Below are 27,889 nucleotides of genomic sequence, written 5' to 3'. Positions count from 1 at the left end.
TTAATAGAAAGATTAAAAAATACAAACTGAACACAGGCTGTGTGATGGATTATTTGGGACTCTATTTTTGGCAATACTTCCACGGCCTGTCGCGGGGGGTGAATGTGACCCTGGAGCAAGGGTCCTGCTGCCCCCCCCCCGCTCCTTCAGCCGGCGAGGCGGGGCGCGGGCACGGCGGCTGCCCCCCGCACAACTTTTCGGGGTTCCCCTCGGACGGGGAAACGAGGGGAATCGAAGGGAAACCTCCCGCACCCCGCCACGGACACGGCGAGTCCCCGACCCCTCCGAAAGCGGCCGGGCCGGGCCGGGGCCGCCGTGGGGGTGAGAGGCGGCTGAGCCGGGCCGGGGAGCGCCCCGAGGCCGGGCCGAGCGCCAGCCATGTCGCGGAGCACCGGCTCGGAGGGCGGGCGGCCCCGCGGGGCCGGTCCCGGCTCCTCTCTCCCCCGGGAGGCAGAGCCGGGGGCCGCCGCCCCTTTGCCGCCCCCGCCGCTCCCCTTGCAGCCCCCCTTCGGCCCCGGCGCCTACCCCGGGGAGGGCGGCCCGGCCGAGCTCAAGCCGGTCCGGCGGTTCATCCCGGACTCGTGGAAGAACTTCTTCAGAGGGAGACGCCGCCACGGCTCCAGCTGGGACAGCACGGCCTCCGACATCAGGTACATCTCCGACGGGGTGGAGTGCTCGCCGCCCGCCTCGCCGGCCCCGCCGCAGCCCCGCTCGGTGCCCGACTCCTACAAGGATCCCTACGGAGGGTCGGGCGGGAGCTACAACTCGCGGAAGGAGGCTGAGGCCATGCTGCCGGAGGACCCCTTCGGGTCACTGGAGCACCGGGCTGCCACCGGACAGACCTACAGCGAGCGCGTGGAGGCCTACAACCAGCGGTACGCCTACATGAAGTCCTGGGCCGGGCTGCTGAGGATCCTCTGCGTGGTGGAGCTGCTGCTGGGCGCCGCCGTCTTCGCCTGCGTCACGGCCTACGTCCACAAGGACAACGAGTGGTACAACATGTTCGGGTACTCGCAGCCCTACGGCTACGGGGCCGGGAGCGCCTACGGCGGCTACTCCTACAGCGGGCCCAAAACGCCCTTCATCCTGGTGGTGGCGGGAATGGCGTGGATCGTCACCATAGTGCTGCTGGTGCTGGGCATGTCCATGTACTACCGGACCATCCTCCTCGACTCCAACTGGTGGCCCCTGACTGAGTTCGGAATTAACGTGGCCTTGTTCTTTCTGTACATGTCGGCCGCCATAGTGTACGTAAACGACACCAACCGAGGAGGGCTTTGCTACTACCAGTTGTTTAAGACGCCGATCAATGCATCTTTTTGCCGCGTAGAGGGAGGTCAGACAGCAGCAATCATCTTCTTGTTTGTCACGGTGATCATCTATCTAATTAGCGCAGTGGTCTCTCTAAAGTTATGGAGGCATGAAGGAGCTAGGAGGCACCGGGAATTAATGGAGCAGGAGGTAAGCCATTAGTTATCATTTTGTATCTACTGCGTATGGAGTGATGGGGCATTGTGGCCAGCAGGTCCAGAGAGGTGATCCTACCCCTCTACTCCACTCTGGTGAGACACCACCTGGAGTACTGCATCCAGCTCTGGAGCCCTCAGCATTGCAATGGGTCAAGAGGAAGCCACAAAAATGATGAGAGGGCTGGAGCACCTTTCCTGTGAAGACAGGCTGAGAGTTCAACCTGGAGAACAGAAGGCTCTGGGGAGACCCTATACCAGCCTTCCACTACTTAAAGGGGGCCTACAGAAAAGATGGGGATGAACTTTTTAGTAGGGTCTGTAGAGGTAGGAGAAGGGGTAATGATTTTAAACTAAAAGAGGGAAGATTTAGACTAGATAGAAGAAAAAACATTTTAACGATGAGGGAGGTGAAACACTGGCCCAGGTTGCCCAGAGAGGTGGTAGATGTCCCATCCCTAGGGTCATTCAAGGTCAGATTGGATGGGGCTCTGAGCAACCTGATCTAGTTGAAGACGACCCTGCTTATTGAAGGGGGATTGGACTAGATGACCTTTAATGGTCCCTTCCAACCCAAACTATTCTATGAGCTGTAAGACCTTTCCATGCTGTAGATGAAGTCATATCAGGTGTCTTCTCTGCAGCCTTTGAAGGTGAAACTTCACCAGTCTTAACAGTATTTCAGATTGCCAAATGTAAGGTGTTTTTAAGATGTCTGATCCAAATTCTTGGAGGTTTGCTGTTCGTTTTTTTAATTCACTTCGGTAAGGAGCTGGCTCTGTTCTGTTTGTAATCCTCAGCTCTCTTCCTGCCTCAGCTGATGAACTACTTCCTGGTGTGTATTTTCCAAACAAAGGAAGGAATGAACAATGTGCTTGTTCAGCTGCTCAGGAGGGTTAGGCTTAAAGCTGCCTCGCGTTTATTCGAAGACTGTGCTTCCAGCGCATTAAGTGCTACTATAAATGACCATAAAAAAAAATATTTCACGTTCTTTACTTTCTAGGCAAAACTCCAAGCTAGTTCTTCATGTCTTTTCAGCTTTCCTTACAAGAGCTACCAGAAAATAATAGTAATAACAGAGTTGGCTCGATTTTGGTGTCTCAGATTTCAATTGGCTTCATCTTTTTCCCATCAAGTATCTTGCCTTGCTGCTGGCCATGCCCTTACTAAAAGCATTTAATACTCGCCTGGTTAATAATAAACTGTAATGGTGGAGACTTAACACCATCAACTGCAGAATTCAAAGCCATTTGTGTAAAACCTCCTTCACATGAAAACACTGCAAAAAAACCCCTTTAAAAATTAATAAAACTTTATATAGCATAAAAATTAACATATGTGAAGCCTACATAAGCCTAACTTAAGGAGAGGTGATTTTAGTAGGAGAGAGCGAGTTTCAAGTTGCATTTCCTCTGCATTGTGGCTGCAGTCTGATTTGCAGCCTTTTCATTTAACACTGGTTCCCATTCCGCCATCTTGCATAAAACAGACTCCCCTTTCAAAAAGTTCATTGCAGATCTTTGACAAAAGTCTTTTAACCACCATTAATATGCCCTGCAAGAATGAGGCGACTGCTAGAATTATATAGAAGGTGTTCAGTCCCTCTTCCCTGTTACTGTCCATGTTCTTTTATTCCAGTTATTTAATATTTCTAAAGGGAATACTTTTATAATATAGGTTAGGCTCTGGAGAGTGCTGTACAAAACAGCTGCTGGTTGAGCTACTGGTTAGTGCACTGTCGTGTTTTCTAGGCAATGAATTAGGCTGCAGGGTGTCAGTGAGTTAATATGGGCTGGAATGTGAAATAATGAAGGAGACTGGGAAGTGGATGGAGTGTTTCCTGCAAGCTGTTCCTTACAGCTATGTTCTGGGAGCTCCTGTTGTTATTCTGGGGTTTGGGTGGTTTTCGTTCCACCATTCTTTAAATGTCTTTAAAGACATTTAAATTAGTTGATCTGCAAACAGTCTTTAAATTAGTTGATCTGCAAATATTCCTTATGCTAAATTTCTTCACACCTAAATATAAATGTAATTCTCTGTACAGCATGATTTTGAAAAATTTTAGATTTTAAAAGTCTGTGGTTTTGCATACTATAAAACTTACAGTTCTCTCCAATTTTTTATAGATGAAAACACAGTCTTCTTTTCCAGAAAAGAAGGTAGGAAATAGAAATTTATTTTTCTGTTTTCCAAATGGTATTCCCAAATGGTTGTTCTTTTTCTTGTGACTATTTTGATTGACCTATTTATTTCTTTACTTACTTGGCTTGGAAGAGATCATGTTGAATTCTGTACCATTGTCTGGACAACATTGTCCTACCTAAGAGATTCGGAAGAAGCTTGTAAAGAAGTTACTGCTAGCTAGGCTAGGTTATAAAATTTACTGTAAAAAGCAAATCTGATGACTGGCCTCTGTATGTGCTCTTACCCTCTTTTATAAAGTGACAAGTTCTGTAGCATTTATCACAGAATTTGGCAGACATAGCTAGAACAGCAGGTCATCTGATGCGTTGTAGATTCTAGAGACTCTTTCCTCTTGGCTGTCTGCTTTATTTGGAGGAGAACCAGTGGAAGCACAGTGGCTGGTGCTCCTTCAGCTGAGCCTGTTCCTGTCTCTGAGACTTCTCTGAAGACCTCCTTATCAGTTTTGAAGTATCAGCACTTCTAGTGCTTCTGCCACACAGAGATGCAGTTGCATACTCTATATGCAAAGACTGTACAGGATCCGAACAGCAAATTGTGATGATTCCCAGAGAATTTATGGTGAATTTATTTCAGTCTTAAGTGTCTCCTGTTAGATACCTTGGATTTCCTACCACTGTTTTCTCTGTTGCTTTTGTACTGGACCAGGATCTTTTTTTCATGTGTTCCAACGAGACTCCACATGCTTTATTTTCTGGATCAAGTGATAAATTGTGCAATAGGAAACAAGGGGAAAAGGGGACTCCAGAGAACTGAGTGATTCCTGTCCATTCACAAATTAGATGGAAATCCAAGGAAACTTCCTTAGATTATTTTTTTTAAGACACATAAGACAATAAATATTTATCTGTTACTGGTACCACTGTTAGGACAAACTGGAGATGGGTACTGTGTGCAAAACAATACTGTTTCTCTTTAGTAATGTTTTAGTTACAATAAGGGCTGTAAGAAATATCTATTATTTGCTTCTACTGCTGCTCAGTACTGGTATCTCTGTGAGTTGAGTATTTTGTGGTTTATATATATTGCATTTGAAGTAAAACTGACTCCATTAAGAACTTCTTTTTTTTTTCTTTTTTTCTTTTAAAACAGTATGAAAGTGATGACAGACCAAGAGAAGAGGTCACTTACAGGCAACTTAAATCAATGGAAAGAAAACCAGAACTACTTAATGGTCATATACCTGCAGGCCACATTCCTAAACCTATAGTGATGCCAGACTACTTAGCGTAAGTTACTTAACTTTGATGGACAAACTTATGGAGAACACTTTTCACTCAGCATTTCTCATATATACACTCAGATTTTCTCTACCATGCATGTGCCATAGGAACTCATAATTCTGTATTAAGTTAATGCTAAAAATAGAGGGGATGGGGGCTGGTATGAATGGCGTAGAACCAGTAATATAAATACAGAATCTTAAATTTAAAAAACCCCACCCAAACCTCAAATGTTAAAGCAGAATGTTAGAATCTATTAAGTACAATAACTGCCAAAGGAACAGCAGACCGCCATGCAGACAATTCAGAAAAAAAAAAAAAAAATATGGGAAATTACTTGTCTTTTTTGCCCCTGAAATTTGACTACTCTTGTACTTTCTAAACGCTAAATCTGTAACATTCTCCCTTTTGAAGGGTAAACCTTTCCATGCCATAGAGTAGGGCACAAACTGAAACACAGGATGTTCCACCTGAATAGTAGGAAAATCTTTTTAACTGTGAAGGTTAGCACAGGTTGCCCACAGAGATTATGGAGTCTCCATCCTTGGAGATACTCAAAAGCCGTCTGGACACAGTCCAAGGCAGCCAGATCTTGGTGGCCCTGCTTGAGCAAGGAGGGTGGTCCATATGACCTCCAGGGGTCCCTTCCAACCTCAACCACTTTGTCATAGAATCATTCAGTGATTTCAATGCTTTTCATACTTGCAAATTTCAGCAGGTTATGAGATTAGCAAACAATACAGAAATACTATCAAGGTGAAGGTTCCATGTGTTTATTGAACTCCTTTCTCTAAAACTAGTCCTTTAAATTTTATTTTTTTTTATTTTTTTTAAGGAAATACCCAGCAATTCAAACAAATGAAATGCGAGACCGGTACAAAGCAGTATTCAATGATCAGTTTGCTGAGTACAAAGAACTGTCTGTGGAAGTTCACGCCGTATTAAAAAAGTTTGATGAGCTGGATGCATTGATGAGGCAGCTTCCTCACCATCCCGAAAGCATCTATGTAAGTAACTGTGAAACGAGCTCAAGGAGTCGAGGTGTGGTATTAGGCAGTGTCTGATTGTCTTTAGCTAGGGCACAAGGCCTTGTAATGCTTGCGGTGACTTGGTGGGAGAGAAAGTTTCCACACATACCTTATTTCTTGTTTTGTCAAGGACACTAAGTTGCAATTAAGTTGTAGACTTGGGGGTTTTTTTGTTTGGCCTTTTTTTTTGCATGCTACTAGCTTTCAAGTTTGAGTTACAGTTAATGTACTTTCACTATTTCTCAAGCACAAGATTTAGAACTAAAATGTCACAACTATATTTGATGGATCAATGAGAATTTTACTTTTGACAAGTATTTTGTAGAATTTACATGAAGATATGGAGCCCACTCAAAGTGTTTAAAAATGTGTGGTCTTTCTCATTAGGAACAGGAAAGGATATCAAAAGTTCTGCAAGAATACAAGAAGAAGAAAAATGTGAGTGTTTTCAGCTTTACATTGTTAGTGAATCTAATGAATATCAACGAAAGCGTAAATAGCCAACATGTCTGACACTAGGTCTAATTCACTATCTCAGGGTATCCTTAACTACTACAAAGCTTTGTGTATTTTGTCTTTGAAAACTTTGGCAAAGTTAGGAAACAGACCACTCCACTCCTGCCAACAATCTGTTTTGGGAATAATAAGTCCATTAGCCAGATGTGGGGAGAAAAACCCCAACAGTTAAGATTTTCAACTTCTGAGACTATGTCTCATCTCAACATTCTGTATTCAGATGACCGGTTATTTTGGGGGATCCAGTTCATGTGTATTCACTGACTGACACAGCCAACAGATAAGTTAACAACAGAAAACATAGTCTCACCTTGAAAAGAAGTTTTGTGTTTTCTTTGTGGCATAGAACTTAGACTCACAGAAAGTAATTTTCAGTGTAATCCAAGAGGTTTCACTTTCTAATTTTTAAATGTGGGCGGTAAATGTGTTTAGTATTTTGCCTGTGTTACTTAAACTTCATTGATTTTTGGGGGGGAGAGATTTATTAGCTATACCGTAACACACCTATAAAAGCCAAATGATGTAGTAAGATGTCATTTATATTTGCAGTTTTGGGTTTAAAAACTGCTCTGTTATACTAAGTAACTACAGCGCATGAAAGCAGAACCTCTTTTCCAGCCTTTTATAAAGTGGAAGCAGGAAATAAGAAATTGTGACCAGAGAAAAAGAGTGTGATTGTGCAGAATATTTATATACTGTCCTTAATCAAAAATGTAACTGATAATATACTATTCTTGGAAGAGTCCAAAAGCGTAATATATTAATGTAAAGGTTTTTGTATTTTTGGCAGGATCCTGCATTTCTGGAGAAAAAGGAGCGTTGTGAATACCTGAAGAATAAGCTTTCTCACATAAAACAACGAATTCAGGACTATGATAAAATTATGAATTGGAATGTAGAAACTTAGCTATGCCTTCACTTTGTGCATACTACTCTATTTTTTAAATTGAGATGCATATTTTAAACTATTTATTTACTCTTGGAACAGTACAACTATGGGGATTACCTAATCACTTTGTCACTTATTTAGATGTACATTACTAATAGGTTTTATACGCAGATCCAATTTTAAATCAATGTAATGAAGTTACCAGCGGAGTTTAGAAAACCTGTGTTAACATTCTGTTTTTATTAGACGTACACAGCCTGGCCTCTTAAAGATGCTTGCTTTCTTTGAAAATACTGTATTTGCAAACTTGCAGAGCCCACTGAAGAAAGCATTTCTAAATACCATGTCAAAAGTTTGCACAGCAGTCCCATTAATAATTTCAGATTTCATTTATAAGTGATACCTTAATGATACCAGAAAGAGTTGGGCTGTTCTTTCTGGGTTTAGGTTGTTGGTGTGCTTAATCATACTGAATAATTTTGGCAAACTGAAAATTAGTTTACTAAGATTTTTTGTATTGTATTTCCAAATGCTTTGCTGTATGTCAGAAATTAGCTGGAATTTCACCCAACAAGAGAAGCAAAATAACTTCCTATTTAAGCAACCATAGTAATGGTGGTGGGTAGGTTTTGTTGGGGTTTTGTTGCTGGGGGAATTAAAAAAAAAAAAAAAATCCTATCTTTAGAGGTGATGGAATAAATTTATACATGGCCTTTAAGGAACAGAGGTACAGGATGAGACATCATGTTCCATGAGCGTTGCAATAGTCCAGGATGCTCAGCATACCTTTTCTGGGTCATCTTGGTAGAAGTCCATGGGTTTAGAGGCAAAACACTTCATTCTTCATCAGCAAGTAACAGGACGTTTTGTCTAGGCAGCAGTTGTTTGTGAATTTGGCATTCAGAGAGTAAGCAGAGCAAAATTAATTCTCATTCAGAGTGTAAATTATTGATATCCTTTATAAGGCCAGGTAAAATGTTTTAATAGACATGCTTTCCAGAGCATATCAGTATACATTTTTTTATATTTTATCATGGGGATAAGTTTGTATATGCAAATGTTTTCATAAGCCAGTAAATTTTCTCTTTGTATCCTTCTTCACATCTTTGTTTACTTTTTTACCTACTAAAATTGTTAGAAGCGTTAATAGGTTCTTTGTATAGTTTTCTACAACTGCAATTTGTTTGTTCTGAAATATATTTTAATTTGAAAAAAAAAAAAAACCCAAAACAGCACTGTAGCCATGTTATTCTATTGCTTATACAGGCAATTTGTTAGAAAAATATGCCCTGATTAAGGTTATTTCAAATCTTTATTAGGAATAATTTTTTCTTTAAAAGAAAGTTTTCAACTTTTGCCATAATTAAAGGCAAAACATCAGGAAAGCTGTTTCCAGTTTAGAACAGTGATGATAGTACCTTCTCTGTTCTTCAGTACTGGAAATGCATTAATATACCTCACTCTGGCAGTTATATCATGTCTGATTTTCGAGTCCTTATCATTCACGCTGCAATCCTGATGGCTACAAACCCACTTTCATATTTGCAAAGTGGACATTCCAATTTTATCAGCCACTTAACTCCAAGAGTTTAGTGGATGAAGTAAATAATACAAGGCATCATGGGAACACCAAAAGAATTTGAAAACTTGGCACCTTTTCATTTGAAAGCCTTCAGTCTCATCTACCTGGAAGGTGTCTCAATATTTTCATCAGTCTGAAATCAGATGACAGTCAGTGCTATCTGTCTCTCTCTGGTTCATGTTTCTATTATTTTAAAAGAAGAGGAAACCTCTCTACCTTATAAAGGAGCTGGGCCAACTGTTTTATACTTACTGTGATGTATACTTGTTAAACTTTTCTTTGTAAGAGGGGTCCTTGTCCAAATCCCTGCAATCTAAATGACCTCTCACTGTATGCCCAGGTTTCTTATTTTTTCTCAGTGGGAGTTCTGGGCATGGCATCAGTACCAGGAGAAGAAGATTAATTCAAGTTTAAGGATCAGCTGATGTTTATATAGCGCTAAAAAGAAGCTGACTGATGTTTTCTTTGGAAGATTCACAGTCTGCACCCTTAATAGGCCTTCCTCCTGTAGGACACTGAGGCCTAGCTGCAGGCTGCCTTTGACAGTGGTCTGAGTTTCAGCCTGTGAGAAACTGGTTCCTGACCCCTCAGAGAATGCCTTCATAGCCTCTGCAGAACTACCCTTCTCCTCCTTCCCTACAAAGTTTCCAACAAAGGGGTTGGGGAAAAGGGACACCGTGCCATGGCTGGAAGGAGGAAATAAACCAAGTGGAGACAGCTGTGTGTGGATCCTCCTCATTTCCCAGCAAGGTGCCACAGCTGTGGCTGAATGGATTTTCCAAAAGCTGGGGAGAGAAGATAGGTAGGAATATGGAATACTACCTTCTGCCAGCCTTTTGGGTTTTAAAGAGGATTAGTACAGTGGGGTGTGCTGAGCATTGAGCCGCAGGAGATAGCATTTACCTTCGCAATTTAGGAAGTCCAGTAGGACAATGTGTTGCAACCATTACAATAAATTACTTGCTCAGTCCTGGATCCGTTATGGGCCTCAGCACTGCTCAGCAGGCACTTCTGGTACATACAATGAGTGAGCTGGTTTTGGCCCAACCTACCAATAAAGAACTGAAAAGAGACTTGTCAACAGTGCTCTGAACAAGCCAAAGAAAAAATACTAGTCTAAGGAACATTTTTCTCTCTCGGATAAAGTGAGATGAATGAAGTAAAAATTAATGGATGGGAGCTGAAGCCAGTCAAATGCAAGAGAGAAATCAGGAGGAAATTGAGTGAGAATTAGTTACAATTGGAACTATCACGGAAAAGGGGTCTCTTCATATCCTTATAGAATAGAAGGTTATACTTCGGGCAAAACCACCTCGGTCTCTCTATGCAGTCTTTCTAGTTCAGCTCTCATTCTGTGTTGTTGTGTGTACATGTAAAGAGTCTGCTCTGTGGTCTTACTCATGTGACTGGGTTTTTGCAGAAGGTAGTCAACATCTATTTCAATCTTAAAAAGTAATATTGCCCTATTAATGGGCACACCGCATCCACTTTCAGTTACAGCCTCTTCTCAGACACTCAGTGTATATAACAAGAACTTTTATCCTTCAGTCTTCCTCAGAAAATGCCCGCCTGGCTCCACAGATCTACAAAGGGAAATGTCTAAGAGACTTAACAGTTTCCAGGAATATAACAGTTTTCAAACTAGACTTGAATAAATCAATAAAAGGCCTTTTTTTTTTTTTTGTCTTGATAAACAGCTGGATATCCGTGATCAAGATAACTATGGAAACATCTGCATACTCTTTACTAATGTGTACATTTTTGCAGGGCAGGTACAGCAGCACCTAACAAATGTAACCAAAAGTTTGCATTGCATGGTAGGGTGGACTAGCTTTCATGACAGTGTATCAACTCAAAATACTCATAGCCATGAAAATCTAATTGATTGGAAATTGTAGAAGCAGCTATCTGATATTTAGTTTATTAATCTCAAAATTCTGGTGGGATTTGAAGCATTTGGACAATAATAATGTACAAAATGATTGTATATCCTGCATTCCTGTCCAGCATTGAAATTCTTGGCCTTGACAATAAAAAATATTCCTGTTCTGAAAGAAGTCTCATTTCTCTCTTCTATTAAAATTGTCAGCTTGCAGACATTTTTCCATTTCTACGTTTTATAAATTGGACTTTGTAATTTCTTAAGAAAGGATGGCATGTGATCTAATGGGAGTTTATCAAACTACAACTTTATATTCAGTTCCCAGAAGCACATTTTGACCTCTCAAACTAAAGAAGTTCTCTTTTTCTATCTTCAGTAGTTTTCATTACTTTCCTTCAAAATATCTTGGATTTTTCCCAGGTATGGTGTAATCAAAACCTAATTCATTTCACTTCTTGTCCTGGTTCAAGGTAAGCCAGAACTAATTTTCTTTTCAGAAGTTTTACTTTTCAGTTGGGTCTGTTCTAACTGACTGAAATTTTTCAGACGGTGTCTGCTAGCAGAACGGCAAGGCCTGATGTTTGCAGTGAACACCAAGGAATGGTATGCTGAGAGGATCTTGCTTATACTTATCGCTGTAACGAGCAAGGTCAGGTCACTTTGTTATGTGCCCCATTGGAAGGTCAGAAGCATAAAAGCGTAGAGGGGTCCCACCTGCAGGGAAGAGCAGACAGGACAGGTGACCCAAAACATGATATTCCATCCCATCTGCATTGTGCTCAGGATAAAAGCTGAGGGATCAAAGGGTCAGCATCTTTCTTCAATGACCAATGTCCAAGGAGGATTCTGTCTGTTCATCTGCCTTTGATCCCGATCCATGTGTTCTTGACTTCAGATCCAGAAACCAGTTCCCACCCGTTGCTGTCTGGGCCTTCCCCAGTGCCTGCTAGTGATGTCATCCTGGGAGTTCGATACTTGTTTTGTGTATGTTGTATGCATTTCATTATTTTATTATCATTATATTTTCATATTATTATTTTTATTTTAATATTTCATTAGTTTAGTTTCTTTTCAACCCATAAGTCTCTCTCCCATTAAAGACAGCATCTGTCGATCGTTTAGTGACCAGCCCTGCCCAAACCACACCACCTCTCTTCCCCTTATAGGTATAAATTGCTCCTGATAAATGCAACAGGCTGAAGGATACAGAAGCAGTAAGTTTTTCCCCACTCCTGTTTAAGGACATGTTACTGCTGTTTAAATGTTTTCTTCCTCATTTATTGTCTTACTTGGATGCAGAGTGACGCCCCTTAGAAACGGATGCTCGGTAACTTTCCTGTAATTCAAGAGGTCAAACCCAGTCTTGGCACCCTTCCACTGTACCCAGAAAAGTTATAATTGCTCTGCAGAGAAACTGGCTGAAACTACCTCTAGCTTTATTGAGCAAAATCTCTCTCTGTGTGATGCTTACGAAATGGAAGCTCTTGCTGACATGAGATGGATAAGCGTTGCTTGGAATTATTTTAGGCAGAAACAAAACATAATCACATACCATCAAAATACCTGAAACTAACTTGTTACCTCTTTTGTATTTCAATGAAAATATCTCAAACTTTCTGCATGGGAAAGAATATATTTGTGCCTACCTGCACCTTCTTTTTCCTTGCATTGTGGGAAAGCAAGTATTTGCAAGCTTTTAAAACTATATGTAATTTTCACTCTAGTAAAATAAATAATTTGAGACTTTCGTACAGTTCTAGAACATGCACTGTAATCCTGTTTAAACGTAGATAAAGACCTTGTGGAACTACCAGAACATGCAAAATGACTGTAATGTATTCTTTCATCCTGAAAGATTGCTTCTTCCTTACTATTCCCAAAATATGGGAACTCTGCAGATGTCACTGGGTTTCTTCCTTTCTACCTATAATTGAACAGTTACAGCAATTTTAATTTTCTACCACTGTGTGTAGTATTTTGTTCTGGAGATACATAAAATTTATATATACATGTGTGTCAATTATATGTAAATATTTCTTTTTCCACAGCAGATTTCAGACCTTTGGCAGTTTTGAATGTTTTATAGTTCTGATCCTATTTTTCTATTAGCAAGTTTGTTTTGCTAACAAATCTGTCCCTCTGTTCCCTGTTTTTTCCCTGCTGCCTCATTCTTACAAAGGCAAATCCCATGGCAACATTTTGTAACCATGTCGTCTTCTCAAGCACTCTGATGTTAACCCATACAACTGAAAATGTTTTTCTTGTATTTAAACAAATATCCTCTAGGTTTAACAACATGAACTAGTTACTGTTGTAAACTCCTGAATGTAGGGACCATGTCGTGCTTCATTCAGCATCAACTGGTTTGATATTACTGCACAATCATTTGTCAATTTCTGGGCATAGTGAAGTAAGGGTAATCGAAGGAAGTTACTGTTACATAGTTAAATGTAGTTTTATAATCTTTACTACAATAATTGTGAAAGGTGATTAGTTAGCATCTGTAAATCTAACAGTGCCTTTTCATTCTGAGAAGTGTAACCTGCTTTCTGCCTGCATATGAAGATAATCGCTATTACAAGCGCTTCAGATTTCTTCTTCAGAGACAACAATAAAAGCCCCTCCTGGGACCTGTGTACCAGCCAAAACCCCAGAATGTCTACTGTGTATTAAAACTGTGACCAATTTTCTTCTTGATGCTTTCTTTTAGCATCACGTCAGTTTTGTGTATGCAAACAAAATAGCCTTTTGCCCTATTTTGAAAAGCAAGTGAAAAGCTGTAGCTTCAGGAAGCAATCTCCAAGCAATCCCATCTTCTAGTGTAGACTTGTGCTGTTTTATAGACCAAAAATAAACTTTTTCAAAGTAGCATTGGCATGTATGGGTAGAACTCACCCAGCCCAGACACCGCTCTACTACATTAATCAATATTTCCAAATCTCTCTGCTGTAATCTGAGCTGCTGGATATGAGGTGAAGTCCTTCTTGTATCTTTCTGGCCACCTTTAAACATAAACTGTATGCTTGCAGATGAGACAAACAGTAAATTTAAAGATACCTGAAAAACAGAACATACACAACATTTAGTGAAAAACTACGTTTCCTTTGGACAGAGCAATTAGTACACTCACTCAGTGGAATATGACGCACCCCAAAGCATTTTTATATGCAATTGCCATTTAACTGCTCACAGCTTTGTAGTGACAGTTTATTAAAAGAAATCCCTGAAGAAAGCTATTGTAGCCAAACAAGAACCCGGCCAGATAGGGGAGATCCTGAATATGGCCAGATCACTCTGCGTGTTTGCAAAAACTTGTACTACTCCACCACTCGGTTTGCTCCCGTGACCACACTAAAATAACAGAAAATACACCCTAAACCTTGCAGCGAATGAATGAATGCCAAGTTCTTCTGTTTCAGAGCGGAGTTAAAGCAGTGCTTTTGCTACCGGGCTAATGAGCTGCTGATTTCATTAAGCAACTGACGGGTGTAATGATGCATTATTAAAATTCAGTGCTACGGTACTCGTAAAAAAAAACGGGTCTTTTTTTTTCTCCCCACAATCCAGGCTCCCGGATTCTTCTGTTAATTACCCCAAATTACTGCAGTTAATTACGGAAATACCACATAAACCCAGACAGCGCCTTGGCGCCGTTTAGCGGGTCCCAGAGAGCGGAGCCCGGGCCCGACAGGGCGCACCGCGGGCTCCCTGCCCACGGCGACGCCACCGTCCTCTTTTTGTAACTTAATCGGCGCGTTTTTGGTGTCGCTGGGACAAACATCCTGTATTTACCTGCGGCGGCAGCGTTATTTCCCTCAGTTTGAGGTGCCGAGGAGGAGCAGCCGCTTGAGAGGCCGAGCCGGCCCAGTCTCAGCGGGGACACGGGCCGGCGGCGGAGGGGCAGAGGAGGGGGGGAGCGGCTGCGGCCTCGGAGCAAAGTTTTGAGGCAAATTAAACCCGGTATTACCGGTGACCGCCACCTGGGTCCCGCCTCGCTCCTTCCTGCCTCTCCGGAACGCTCTCTGGCGGCGCTGGCGGCAGACCGGGCGGGTTAGCGGCGCAGCCGGGCGGATGCGGCCCGGCGCCGGCTCTTCCGGGTTGGTGCGGCGGGAGCGGGGACGGGCGCGGGTCCCCTTCCCCTCAGCCCTCCCAGGTCGCCGGCGGCCCGCCTGGGGCCGGCCCCTCCTCACGGCCCCTTCAGCCGCCGTACCGAGGCTTCCCTTCAGCCGGTAGTCGGGCCTGCGGGGCCGGCGGCCTTCGGTGTCGTCAGGAAGCAGGGCCGCCCTCGGCGGAGCGCAGCCGCGGCCATGGATGAGGAACCCGAACGGACCAAGCGCTGGGAAGGGGGCTACGAGAGAACATGGTGAGCGTCCCTCCTCCCCCCCCGCGCCGCCTCAGTGGCGAGAAAAAACCCCCTTCTGCTCAATAACTGTCTCTTTTGCGCAGGGAGATTCTTAAAGAAGACGAGTCCGGATCGCTGAAAGCTACCATCGAGGACATTCTTTTCAAGGCAAAGAGGAAAAGGTATCATGTGGTGCCACGAGCCTTCTAATAGCAGCGGTCTGGTCAGTTTTAGGGACTTAAGTCATTCAGAAACTGGGCCCTCTAGGCCGAGTAAGCGTATTGGCATGCTTGCAATATGTTTTTATGCCCTTACCTTTTTAGAGCTCCAGTTGCGTGCCTCTTGCCTGCTACTTATCAATTCTTCCAGAAGGAAAAAAAAATAAAAAATTATCTTTAATCTTATGAGTGGTTATATACAGGCTAGGGCCCCCCGATGTATGCTAGCTGGGGAGGTGAGGTCTCGACCAGATACAGCACGGTGCAAAGCCCTGCAATTGTAGTTTGCACTGCTTAGAGAAAATTTGAGTCAGTTACTTTATGTAATTAAAACATGTTGATAAATGCAATCTCATTTAAAAAAAAACTGGTGTGTTATTTTTTAAAGTTTTTGAGTTTTAATCCTCTTCTGTCGTGCTCCCTACAGGTAAAAAATCATTCTTGTGTTTAAGATGCAGCTTTCCTAATTGATTAAAATTAATTCCTTTTGCTTTTTTTTTTTTTTTTTTTTTTATACACAAATCATGCTTCCAGCAGGGTTTTGATATCATGGCACCAGATCTGTGTTTCAAATCAACACAAAAAAATTGCTAGATAAAATCTAGATTTGTTTGGTTTCACGTTATGTTGAAGTATTCGAATTTAGATAAAATCTTAAAGTTTCATTAAACCTGTTAGTAAGACATAGTTTGTGTGTTTTTTGAGAGGCGTGAAATCTATTTGTAACTGAATTGTCTTTTTTTCAGTGTAAATAAATGTCTGTGGTTTGCTACTGCTTCATATTTGACAGAAGTCTAGTATTGGATTTGTTCCAGACTTTTGTTTTAGGAACGATTCATTCATTTGCATCTTACTTAAATCGTTTTGTGTTTTATTAGACTCTATGAGCACCATGGACAAGTTCGACTTGGAATGGTACGTTAATGTCTCAACCGTTGTCCTCTCAACCATTGTCTGTCCAAAACCACTTGGACAGAGGTGGTATGCCTCCTCTGAAACACACTTTTGCTGGCTTAATGCACTTGAGACCAAAGCTTGCATTTTCCACCAGCCTTTTTTAAAAAAATTCTTTGTTCATTGGCAGTGTGGATGTGAAACATATGTATTCAGAGGTGAAGGTCTGGCATGCTTGCTGTATCAGGGTGTGTTTTGCCACAGCAGTCACATCACACGCACTTGAACTGTCAGTTCTTCGTGTGAAAAATGGGCATAATCTAAATCAGTTGTAAGTGACAATATTACTTCACACAACGCTGACCTCTTAAGAGGTCAAGGTGCAAACTCAGCGTATTTTGTAGTTTATCATGAGAGGGAAAGATCAGTGTGCATTTTTCAAGACAGTATTTACTTCCATTTTGAAGGAAAAGTGGGAAAAAATGCATAGCTTTTTTTGGTTGCTGTTTATTGCACAGCTCAATACACCGGATTTTCCACATTTGAGGGAGGATGTACGTGCTCTTTTAAGTAAATGGAATAATGAACAATTTGTTTAAATATCTGTTGTCTGAGTGATTATCGCTTCTGGTGAAAATGCAGATGCGTCACCTTTACGTGGTTGTTGATGGATCAAGATCTATGGAGGACCAAGATTTAAAGCCAAACAGACTTACTTGCACTTTGAAGGTATTTCTTTAGTCAAAAGCTTTCTCTTATTAATGTACTGTTTCATTGTAAAGCAGTTCAATTTTGGATTGAAAAGAATGGCAGTCTCCTCTGACTAGACTACATGCATAGCCTCATCACTCCTACATTTTTTTCCCCTTTTTCTCTTGCTAGTTTGTAATTTTCCTCGTTTTTTTAATAGCAAAACCTGTGTGACAATTATTTGCCTTGCAGGACTAGTTCTGTACAGTAAAAACACTTTGTAAGGACATATTATGGAAAGACACATTACGAAAAGTTTGGGGAAATTAAGCTGAAGTGTTGCCTGTAATAAGGAATGGAAGAAGAATAAACGTGCTTTTGTTACACATCTGGGATTTTTTTTTTCTTACAGTTGTGTTCTAATGAATTCTGATTTGAATGGATGCTAGATAGGAGTTGAATTGGAATCCTGCTTCAGACTGTGGAGCACTTGAACTGTACATCTTGTACTGTATGGTCTTCTCTAACAACACTAAGCATTGAAATTGCGGATTTTGGGGATTTTGTACAGATTAGTGGTTTTTGGTGTAAACCTCCGTTTGAACCAACAGTAGTCTAGGGCTTTTAGCACGTGAAGTGAGTAAAATAAGAGGTGGCTAGTCTGAAAGATTGTGTTAGTAACGTGGGTGGAAGGAAAAAGATGGAAGGGCTGGGGTGAAAGGAGAGTGGAAAGGAGGGGCTCATTCGAACAGGCTGCCCAGGGAGGTCATGGAGTCCCCTTCTCTGGAGATTTTTCAAGACCCGCCTGGATGCAGTCCTGAGTGATGTGCTCTGGGCAATCCTCCTTAGCAAGGGAGTTAGACTAGATGATCTCTAGAGGTCCCTTCCAACTCTGACAATTCCACGATTCCCCCCTTTTTATTTTTCTTTTTTTTTTTTTTTTTTCCCCAGTGATACTGGATGTTTTGCAAGTACCACCTGCTTAATGTATGTTGAATAAAACTGTATTTCGTTTTTAATGGTCTTAACTTTTCTTTGTAGTTATTGGAATATTTTGTTGAAGAGTACTTTGACCAAAATCCTATTAGTCAGGTATGTACAACCATGCAAGAAACAAGTAACTGAAAACTATTTTAAAAGTTAGTTTTAGTTTTAACACTATGTAGTAAACTGTTTTCAATTTATGTGTTCCTTCCCATCCCTTCCTTATCAGTCCGGTGAAATTCTTGTTTCTGCCTCAACTAATGAAAGTAAGAACCCAACTGTTCCCTTTTTCCTAAACATAAATTCTAACACAGAAGACCTGATTATATTTTTTTCAAGCATTTAAAATTTTAGAAGATTTCTTTTTGTAGTTTGTGGCAAAAGTACTGGAAATACAGGAATGTATGTTAAGGGATGCATAGTGTTGTGCTGCTATTGTTAAAAGAAAACTTGTATAGTTAGATTATTCTGATCCATAGAGAAGTAGTAAGCAAATTATAGCAAAAATGTAAATTAATTTATTCTTAAACTTTCTAAGAAAAGTTTTGCCTTTTTTTTTTTTTCCTTCTCCAGATTGGCTTAATTATAACCAAGAGTAAAAGAGCTGAAAAAATGTCAGAACTTTCAGGTAGGGAGATAGTTGTATGTTTGGTTTTTAATTGTTTTTTAAATTTTGAACATTTAAAAATGCTTTCATTTCTGCATTGATGTTAAGTTCTACCTGGATGACACTGATGAAAGTGAAGTAACCTTAACATAACTTCTTTTTAAGGTTAAAAATATTATTTCAGGTTGTCTGAACTTGGGGTCTTTATTTTGATCTGTTTTGATTGTCATCACATGCTTGTCCGTGATCGAGTCTTATCCATACTGCAACTAAAATATGCCTTGTTTTCCCTATAGTTAATTTCTCACTCTGTTAATTTTCATTTTTATTACATCTGTGTGTTCTGTGATATCTGACCAGATGTTAAGAAGCGAGGTTTCTTTGGTTCCTGCCTTCTGTCACTAGTGATCTGTGCAGCTTCAGAGATGAAGTCTTATTGTTGTATTGTTTTCTGCATTCTGATCAAGAGTGTAAATATTGTTATTCTTTTAACTTGTTATTTCCGGTGAGTTGGATTTTTTTTTCACTTACAGGAAACTCAAAAAAGCACATAGCTGCTCTGAAGAAAGCAGTGGATATGAACTGCAGCGGAGAGCCATCTCTATACAATGCGTTAAATTTGGCCATGCAGACTTTAAAGTTAGTATGTACATGGAGGTTCTTTTTCTATGTTTTTCGTAATCATTGTAATGCTAATTGGGAATTTTTGGAGGGACAGAGACAGTATTTTTTACAAGTAGCATCTTGCATTGTGCTGATGTGAGTCTTTAAAAGGTTAAGAAGTTAAATATGCTAGTAGTGCAGAAATTAATTTTCTAACACAAGATGCTTCTATTTGGAGGTGTGCTGCTTATAAAAAGCAACAATATTTTAAAACAAAGTAAGTGGTATTATGATGCATAAGAAAATGGTGATGAAAGACCCTGCAATTATTTCTTACTAGAGGACTGAGGTATAAGAGAGAGGGCAGAGCTAGGGATTAATAATTATAAGAGAGCATTGAATCACAGTAATCAGGTGGAGTTCTGGCACACTTCAGAAAGCTAAATTTTCAGGTAGGATAGATTTTTAAAAGTTTAAAAAGCTTTTTTGCTCTGTGAGGTATTGAGATGGGGTGAGAATTTGTCAAAGACTGTTTTAACAATTAATTACAGCTAAAAACACTGATGGAGCAAAAACAGTAGTCGGGGACATAAAAATATATTTGAATGACTAGTTGGAAGAGAGTTTTCCATTGAGAACTAAAAGACAGTAGTCAAAAGTAATGGTTTTACAGCTATAAACTAATTAGAGATTTTTATTTTAAGAAGTCAGGAAGACTTGCTACACTGTTGCTAGTTTGAAGGTGAGAGTATGGATAAGGTACAGGGATAACTTAAGCATTAGAGCAAACAATCAAATAACAACTACATAATCAAATACTGTTATTTTAGAGGCTGGAAAGGTTTGGCTTTTGGAAGGTGAAGTTCTGGTGCTCAGAGAAGGGTCTTACCACAGTCTTGTAATTTGTAGACTTCATGTCATGTTGTCTCCTGACTTTAACAAACTAAAGTCCCTGTGAACATTAGCCTACAAGTACCTTAGTGTACAGAAGTAAATTAACTATATACTTTCTTTAGGCACATGCCGGGACATACAAGCAGAGAGGTTTTGGTAGTCTTCAGCAGTCTGACGACATGTGATCCAACCAACATCTATGATCTAATTAAGGTACAGAAGTGAAGTTTGACTGCTAAATTTAACGATCAAGATATTGGACTAAAAGCAGACAGTGGCAGTGTCATTGCCAATTAATTTTCATTTAAAACTTTGAACCTTTTTACTGTTTCCTGAATTTGAGTATGCTTTCTTTTTCCACTTGAAGTGTTTAAAAGCCGTTAAGATCCGAGTGTCTATCATCGGCCTAAGTGCTGAAGTTCGAGTTTGTACAGTGCTTGCCCGAGAAACTGGTGGTATGTATCTGAAATTCAGTAGTTATACTAGTAATACAACTTTAAAATCAAAATTTAGTAACCAATTTTAGGATATTTAAGGATTAATATTCTGTTGTGCTGGCAGAAATTTTATGAGTTTCCCAAATATACAACATATTTAGTGAAATATTTAGTATTTAGTGAAATTACTACCAGTTGGTAGCTGCACCTCTAGAGAGAAGAAATACATATATATATATATATATATATATTTTAAAACCTAGTATTCCACATGTAAAGCTGTGGGATGTGGAACTCTAATTAATGTAACATGTTAATATCAATTACTACAGTGGTAACTCTAACAATATCATTACTACAGTGTCATGTTGGAGAAAAAGCTATAGGCCTTCGTATTTAATTAAATGTTCTGGTGTTACTAATTTTAAAACATTATTTTCAGTAACATTGCCAGGACTGGGTTTTGGGAATGGGGTTGGCTAAATTATTTTTTCTTACTAAATCTTTTTTCTGTCATTTGGAGAATATGTTTGTAGTCTTATCTGAGAGCAAGGTGTTTATTTCTTTGTGACAGGAACATACCACGTTATTTTAGATGAAAGTCATTATAAGGAACTGCTGATGCATCATGTTAGTCCTCCACCTGCCAGTTCAAGTTCTGAGTGCTCTCTTATTCGAATGGGTAAGATATGGTTTTGTTAAAGTCCTAGTACAAGATTTATGAATCTTGTCTTTTTCTTTCTTTGCATCTTCTGTGTTAAAGCCATAAAACTAATTAGAAGCATAATAAAGACATTGCACAGTAGTTTTTTTTATTTTAACTTTTATTTTGCTAAATAGATACCAATTTTCTTGATGTTGTTCCTGCAAAGTAGTCAGCTTTTACTCAAAGTTAAGAGTTTAAACAAATAAGGCAATAAAATTGAATGATATTGCTCGTACAGTAGTTAGTAATTGGTATAAATGTAATGCTTAGAAATTAAGGATCAAAACCTATTTTGTTTCTCCCTCTGTTTTTTCCCTACAGAAGGCAACTGTTTTAAGTTGTAAGATCCATCTGTTTGGCCATGTAGTACATGTTTGTTAGGAGCACTGTTGTGGTGTTCTTTCAACAAATGGATTAGGTACCTTTTCTTCTCCTGATGTATTTCTCAATAAATTTAAGCCTGGATTTAAACTAGAATAGGCACTCTAATGCTATGAATTATAGCATTGACTTCTCACTTTCATCCATATGTTTTCACAGATAACAATGTATGTATTTTTATGTGTAGATTTAAATACTGCAGAAATGTACTTGTTATAAGTAAAGCCTGAACAGCAGTTGGAAAAATTAACTTCCCACTTGACATGAGCTGTAAAAAATAAGTGACAGAAAGAATGGTATCTGTTACAGCCTCCATAAAGTGCTACAGTCTCATCTGTCGTATACTGCACTTGGAAAGTGAATAAACGCTTTGTTTCTCCATACAAAAACGTTTTCCCCTTAATTAGAAACTGTTGTTCAAATGAACATCATTTTGGTTTTAGCTGTTTTTCAAAAATGTGGTTCCAGTGAGCATCAGTTAATATGAAGTCCATGAAAAGATTTTTTTCAGTTGGGGGAAATACAGTGAGGGATTTATTGGATGTAGGTAGAGACCTTTAGGAGTAATTTGATACTTAGTTAGAGTGTATTACTTCTCCTGTAATAACAAACAAACAAAAAAAGAGATAGGCCTTAATGTTTAGAATAATCTTTGGAACTGCTCCATGGAAGTCAGAAACTGTAAGATAACTTGCATGTTTGAAGTTGCTAATACGGGATGGTTTTCTCTTCAGGTTTTCCTCAGCATACTATTGCTTCTCTATCTGATCAAGATGCAAAGCCGTCCTTTAGCATGGCGTAAGTAGAGTTGATTAGAATTCAATGAGCTGATCATAATTCAGTAATAATTAGTCGTATTTAGAAAATCTGCTTGTCAGTGACAATATTGCAAAATTACATGAAAAAATGTAAGTATTATCCTGTGACTTCTCAGTAGAAATTCTTTCCATTTGCAAATCCAGTATGTGGCTGTAGTCATCTCTGTTAAATATGCTTTTTAAAATTTACATCTAAAATTGTTTGAAAGTAGTAAAGGGCTTTTAGTTGTGTTGTGCAGTGATTAGAACACCAGGATGCTACAAAGTATTAAAGTAATTGATACCAATTTTACTTGCTTTTCTTGATCCAAGAATTTTTATCACTATAAAGATAATGATGAGGAGGAAGGGTATTGTCTGGAATAAAGTTTTTTTTTAATCTATTTTCTAATGTGACTTTAAAGGAAGTTTAAAATAGAGACCTCATTTCCTTAGTGTACCAGTGCTCTTCTCAATGAGAGGAATCATAGTTTTCAGGGATGATAGGGGAGTCGGAGTGTCTGCTGTTTGAAAGAATAAGTACCAACATATATCTTAAAGTTAATACAGAGTATTCATGTGTTTGTAAGTAGAAATACTAATGTTGTTATCTTTCATAACTTTATTTTTGAGACATATATTGGCTCCTTTATGTGGGAAAATTTGGTCTTTGTTCTGTTTCTCTGGGAAAATGTGGTTACTGGTATCTTGATTGATTGCTATCTGACACTTCCCTACACATGGAACTGTTGTGTGGAAGCTACTGGAACTTTTTAAACTATTTGCTGTGAGAACTATGTAGTCCCTGTGGTTATGTAGTATTAAGGTGTTATCTTTTATGTGTTAAATTGTCTCCCTCTGCTCCAGGCAATTGGAAAACAACACTGATCCAGGTCTTACCCTGGGTGGATATTTCTGTCCCCAGTGCAGAGCCAAATACTCTGACCTTCCTGTGGAATGCAAAATTTGTGGTGAGTAGCAAGAAGAGGTGAGCAGGTGAATTATGAGTTAGTGGTAAGACAGTTAAGGGTAGAAAAATTCAACTATACTTAGGAATTAAAAGCCAGCTCTGCTTTAAGAACCCTGCATTCCAGTGTCCTGGGATTTCAGCATCCTACAAGGGACTTTCAGCTCTACACCTGTAGCAGTAACACTAACACTGTATCATGTTATTTATTATAATGTTATAAACTAAAAGCCCTAAAGCAAAAGGGGGAAGTAGGGAGGTTCACATAGGAATTATAATAATTTCCTCAAGGATCCTGATTTAATAGACACACCAGTGTTTCGGACTCCTCAGTACAAGCCCATGAAGATAAAGAGTGTTTTGGAGTTAAAAGAACAGGAGCACCCCCTCACCTCCAGGATGATGTGGATGAAAGGTTTCAAAGTTGAAGCCAAGGGCAGGCTGCACAGTGACACATGGAAGTTGTAAATGGGAGCCCTTACATCTTGCAAATGTTAATGGACTATGCAACCAATTGTGCCCTCCTCCCCCCACCCTCATGAGAGCAGGAGGGAGTATTAGCATTCTTTATATTATTAATATTGTGTGAGAAACAGCTGTCCTCCTGTTAGCTTCTACAGGCATATGACTAAAACGTGATAGGTATTACCAAGATGCCAGTATTTGGCAAGAGGATGAAGTAATTCTAGTTTTAAGTCACCTTGTCCTAGTTCCGTGTCAAAGTTTTCGTATCAGCATTGAGTTTCATTTCGGCAAGGCTGTAGTGTAATTGGAGAAATCCTGTGTATCAGCAACAGATTCATCACAGCTGCAGCTGTCAGCACAACAACAGCTCGGAAGCTTACGCTGCATTTGAGTGAGGGATGAAGAAGGTTGTGGCAGCCCATGCCCCAGCTGACACTTGCCTTTTGCCATGGTTTAACCCCAGCCAAGCAGCTAAGCCCCACTTCCTGGTAGGATGGAGGAGAGAATCAGAAGAGTGAAAGGGAGAAAACTTGTGGGTTGAGATGAAGACAGTTTAATAGGTAAAGCAAAGACTGTGCACACAAGCCGAGCTAAGTGAGGAATTCATTCACTGCTTCCCATCGGCACCCATCTCCAGGGAAGCAGGGCTCCATCATGCCTAGCAGTTACTTGAGAAGGCAGATGCCATAACTTCAAATGTCCTTCCCCTTCCACCTTCTTCCCCTAGCTTTTATGGCAGAGCACAACATCATATGGTATGGGATATCCCTTTGGTCAGTTGGGGTCAGCTGTCCCAGCTGTGTCCCCTCCCAGCTTCTCCTGCACCCCCAGTCTGCTCACTGGTGGGGTGAGGAGCAGAAAATGCCTTGACTCTGTATGAGCACTCCTCAGCAATAAGGTATTATCAACACTGTTTCCAGCATAAATCTCAAACTCAACCCCTTACTAACTACTATGAAGAAAATTAACTCTTTCCCAGCCAAAACCAGCAGACCCGTGTTAGCTGAAAGGGCCATGGCGTGGCTTCAGCAGTATTATAGCAGGTTGCAGTAGAGCTTTGTAGTTGGGCAGCATTTTAACTGGTGATACGAAACAGCAGAACCATCATTGCCAGGGAGGAACTGAGCATTTAGATGCGCGTGAACAAAATGCAGCCACAAAAAAAATTACTATCTTTCTAACTATGCCTTATAAGTGCATTTCTAAAGACTGAGTTAAACCTTTAAATTAGAAATTTGCGCAATTTGCTTGTTCTTTAGTTTATATTTGAATTTCATTCTGGAAAGCATTACAGGTTTGGATTATAAAAGCTAATGAACAAATAATTTTATGGGTTTTAATTTTTAAAAGTTCTAAACTGCTGATTGAAAAAAATATTTTTTTCTTTTTGCTTTGTTTAGTACAGAAAAGATTTTTCAGGAAGTCCTCTTTAGTAATAATTATGATCTCTCTTTATTTGCAGGTCTTACACTGGTGTCTGCACCTCACCTGGCTCGGTCTTACCATCACTTGTTTCCTTTGGATGCCTTTCAGGAAGTTCCACTGGAAGAATATCAGGGGGAACGGTATGCAGATCATATTTGTGATAATATGTGCACTTGTAGACCCTGTAATTTTTTTTTGTCATGAAAGTAAGAATAGCTGGCAGCAGATTCTTTGCTGCTGGAGACACTGTTGAAAGTTTGGGTGTTTTGGGGCATCTCTGGCAATAAGGAGTATTGCAGTTCCCATTTATGGCTATCCATTGTGTTCAGTTGAATAGCTGAAGTAATTGCCATAAATTGTTATTGTGTATGTGTTATTTTTTAGCATTTTACACAATCTTGACATTTTTTCAGTTAAAATACACAATTTTGCTTTTAGGTATTGTCAAGGCTGCCAGGGAGAAATGAAAGATCAAAATGTAAGTATGTTGAACTGCACTGGAATTTGCATTGAGGGGTGTCAAAGAAGAGATGATCCTTTAGTATAAGTCTTCTGTAGACCAGAAAAATATTTGTGGAAGTTCATCTCACGGTTAACTAGAATTCTCTGTTACAGAGTCACACCTTTTAGACTGCAAAGTCTAGGAAATGGGAAGGGATTTCCTGGAGGGTTGCATAAATAAGCTTCCACTTGTAGCCGTGTGGGAGCATCCACAGTGACTCCAGCTCATTCCCTTTGGACATATTTGCTGTTAGAAACTAATTCAGTTGGGTTTCTGTGATGTGAGCAATATATTTAGTCTGTTTACACTGTCTTGATGGCACAGCTGTGCTAGGATGGTGGTAATTTTTTTCTGATTTGACTTGTTTTTCTGTCTTTTCCACGCAGGTTTACATATGTAAAGTGTGTCAGAATGTATTTTGCGTGGAATGCGATTTGTTTGTTCATGATTCCCTGCACTGCTGCCCCGGCTGCATTCACAAGCACCCTGCGCCCGAATCTGTATGATGTAATCTCTTTTTAGAAATTGCCATAACTATGTCATTCTTGCATAGACCTATTTCAGCCATAACTTTCACTGTGATGGCTCAAAGCAAGAAGGACCTCAGATGATTACAGAAGGATGAACACTGGCTTGGGAGCAAATATTAATTTTTAGCTAATGTATTAATGATTTTTTTATTTTTAATATATTCTGGAATTATCTGTACCTGATCTATTGTCTTTGCCCTTGTCTGAAAAGCTTTGGCTTTTTTTCAATCTTACTGTGAGTAACATGTATATTTGTAAATGTTATAAAACTGCTTTTTATAATAATGTGGTGATTCATCTTTGTTTCATTATTTTTTCAAAAAGGAAGCCCTGAAAATATTTTATATGTAGATTATTACAAGCTCTGTTTTTAGTGGTTAGTGGAGTTCTATAGATCAAAATATTTTTTGGTTAGAATTTAACAAAGATGTTTTTGAGCAATTAGTTGCGGGGGACATTTCACATACTAATTTCAAGGATTGTGTCCCTATTTAGGGCTATAAAGATGATGAGGGGCCTGGAGCATCTCTCAGGAGGAGAGGCTGAGAGACTTTGGTCTTTTTAGTCTGGAGAAGAGAAGACTGAGGGGGGATCTGGTCAATGCCTATAGATACTACAAGGGTGGGTGTCAGGAGGATGGGGCCAGTCTTTTTTCAGTGGTGCCCAGTGGCAGGACAAGAGGTAACAGGCACAAACTTGAACATAAGAAGTTCCATCTAAATATGAGGATGAACTTCTTCACTTTGAGGGTAGCAGAGCCCTGAAACAGGCTGCCCAGGGAGGTGGTGGGGTCTCTGGACTTTGAATATCTGGAGACATTCAAAACCTGCCCGGACACATTCGTGTGCAACCTGCTCCAGGAGGACCAGCTTTGGCAGGGGGGTTGAACTACATGATCTCCAGAGGTCCCCTCCAACCCCATATCATTCTGTGATTCACCTTAGCCTTCAATAAGGCAATTCAAATAGAGCTGTTACAGATGTGCTGAAAACGGATTTCAATGGCACAATTCAAAACTGATGTAATTCTGTTACTACTGTGTCTGTAGTCACATGGTTTAAGTTTCACTTTCTTGGAGGAGCGTGAGGCTGCTGGAGGGCACTGCATCTGTGAAGGTGTGAGACCAGAGGTCACACAGACACTGGTTTGATGGCCACGGCATTGAAGAAAGTGACGCTGCTTTGTTTCTGAGGCTAGAACTAATTGCCAGAACTGCAACTTCATCTCCTGGGCTAAGCCCCCCGAGCAGCAGAGAGGGAGGGGGAGCCTGTGTCCTCACCTGAGCACGGAGGAGTGGAAACTGAGACAAGCGCAAAACGCCCTTTGCCGCTTTACGGTGTCTCTGCAAAGCGCGGTTGTGATTTGAACTTCCGAGGATGCAGCCTGCTACACCTCAGTCAGGGGAGGTGCAGTGTCTGAAGCGTCCAGTTTTATGAAGTCATCTTGTGATGTGTGTGATACATCCAGAGTAACTTAGGCGCTCATGTATCAGAGTTTTTAAAATTGTGAGATTAGGAGCGGCAATAATCTAATCTTAAAAGTGCAAACAAACAAAAAAGCGAACCCCTATCTTGTTAGTTCCCTGTCTCAACACTCACCACATAGAAACAAATGCATCCTACTTTTCAGTTTTCACAGGTAGTGTTCATTTCAACTCCT

At 40.2% G+C, this 27,889-nt stretch overlaps 2 protein-coding genes across 2 annotated transcripts; both read left to right on the top strand.

The window, feature by feature from the left end:
- The first annotated feature begins 315 nt into the window (after positions 1 to 315).
- MARVELD2 (MARVEL domain containing 2) lies at positions 316 to 8,601 on the top strand. The gene is made up of 6 exons (XM_014960555.1): positions 316 to 1,461; positions 3,593 to 3,625; positions 4,761 to 4,897; positions 5,727 to 5,898; positions 6,307 to 6,357; positions 7,226 to 8,601. The coding sequence occupies exons 1-6, from the start codon at positions 379 to 381 to the stop codon at positions 7,340 to 7,342; spliced, it is 1,593 nt and encodes a 530-aa protein (XP_014816041.1). The 5' UTR covers positions 316 to 378; the 3' UTR covers positions 7,343 to 8,601.
- A 6,300-nt stretch (positions 8,602 to 14,901) lies between these two features.
- LOC106898943 (general transcription factor IIH subunit 2) lies at positions 14,902 to 26,515 on the top strand. The gene is made up of 15 exons (XM_014960556.1): positions 14,902 to 15,151; positions 15,235 to 15,312; positions 16,227 to 16,263; positions 16,885 to 16,971; positions 17,974 to 18,024; positions 18,490 to 18,544; positions 19,057 to 19,162; positions 20,143 to 20,233; positions 20,388 to 20,475; positions 21,032 to 21,139; positions 22,279 to 22,342; positions 23,209 to 23,312; positions 25,236 to 25,338; positions 25,637 to 25,676; positions 26,087 to 26,515. The coding sequence occupies exons 1-15, from the start codon at positions 15,096 to 15,098 to the stop codon at positions 26,204 to 26,206; spliced, it is 1,188 nt and encodes a 395-aa protein (XP_014816042.1). The 5' UTR covers positions 14,902 to 15,095; the 3' UTR covers positions 26,207 to 26,515.
- Positions 26,516 to 27,889: the final 1,374 nt, after the last annotated feature.

This window comes from Calidris pugnax, unplaced genomic scaffold, assembly GCF_001431845.1.
Source record: "Calidris pugnax isolate Ruff unplaced genomic scaffold, ASM143184v1 scaffold547, whole genome shotgun sequence".
NCBI classification, from domain to species: domain Eukaryota; kingdom Metazoa; phylum Chordata; class Aves; order Charadriiformes; family Scolopacidae; genus Calidris; species Calidris pugnax.
This window is presented reverse-complemented; position numbering and strand designations above follow the sequence as displayed.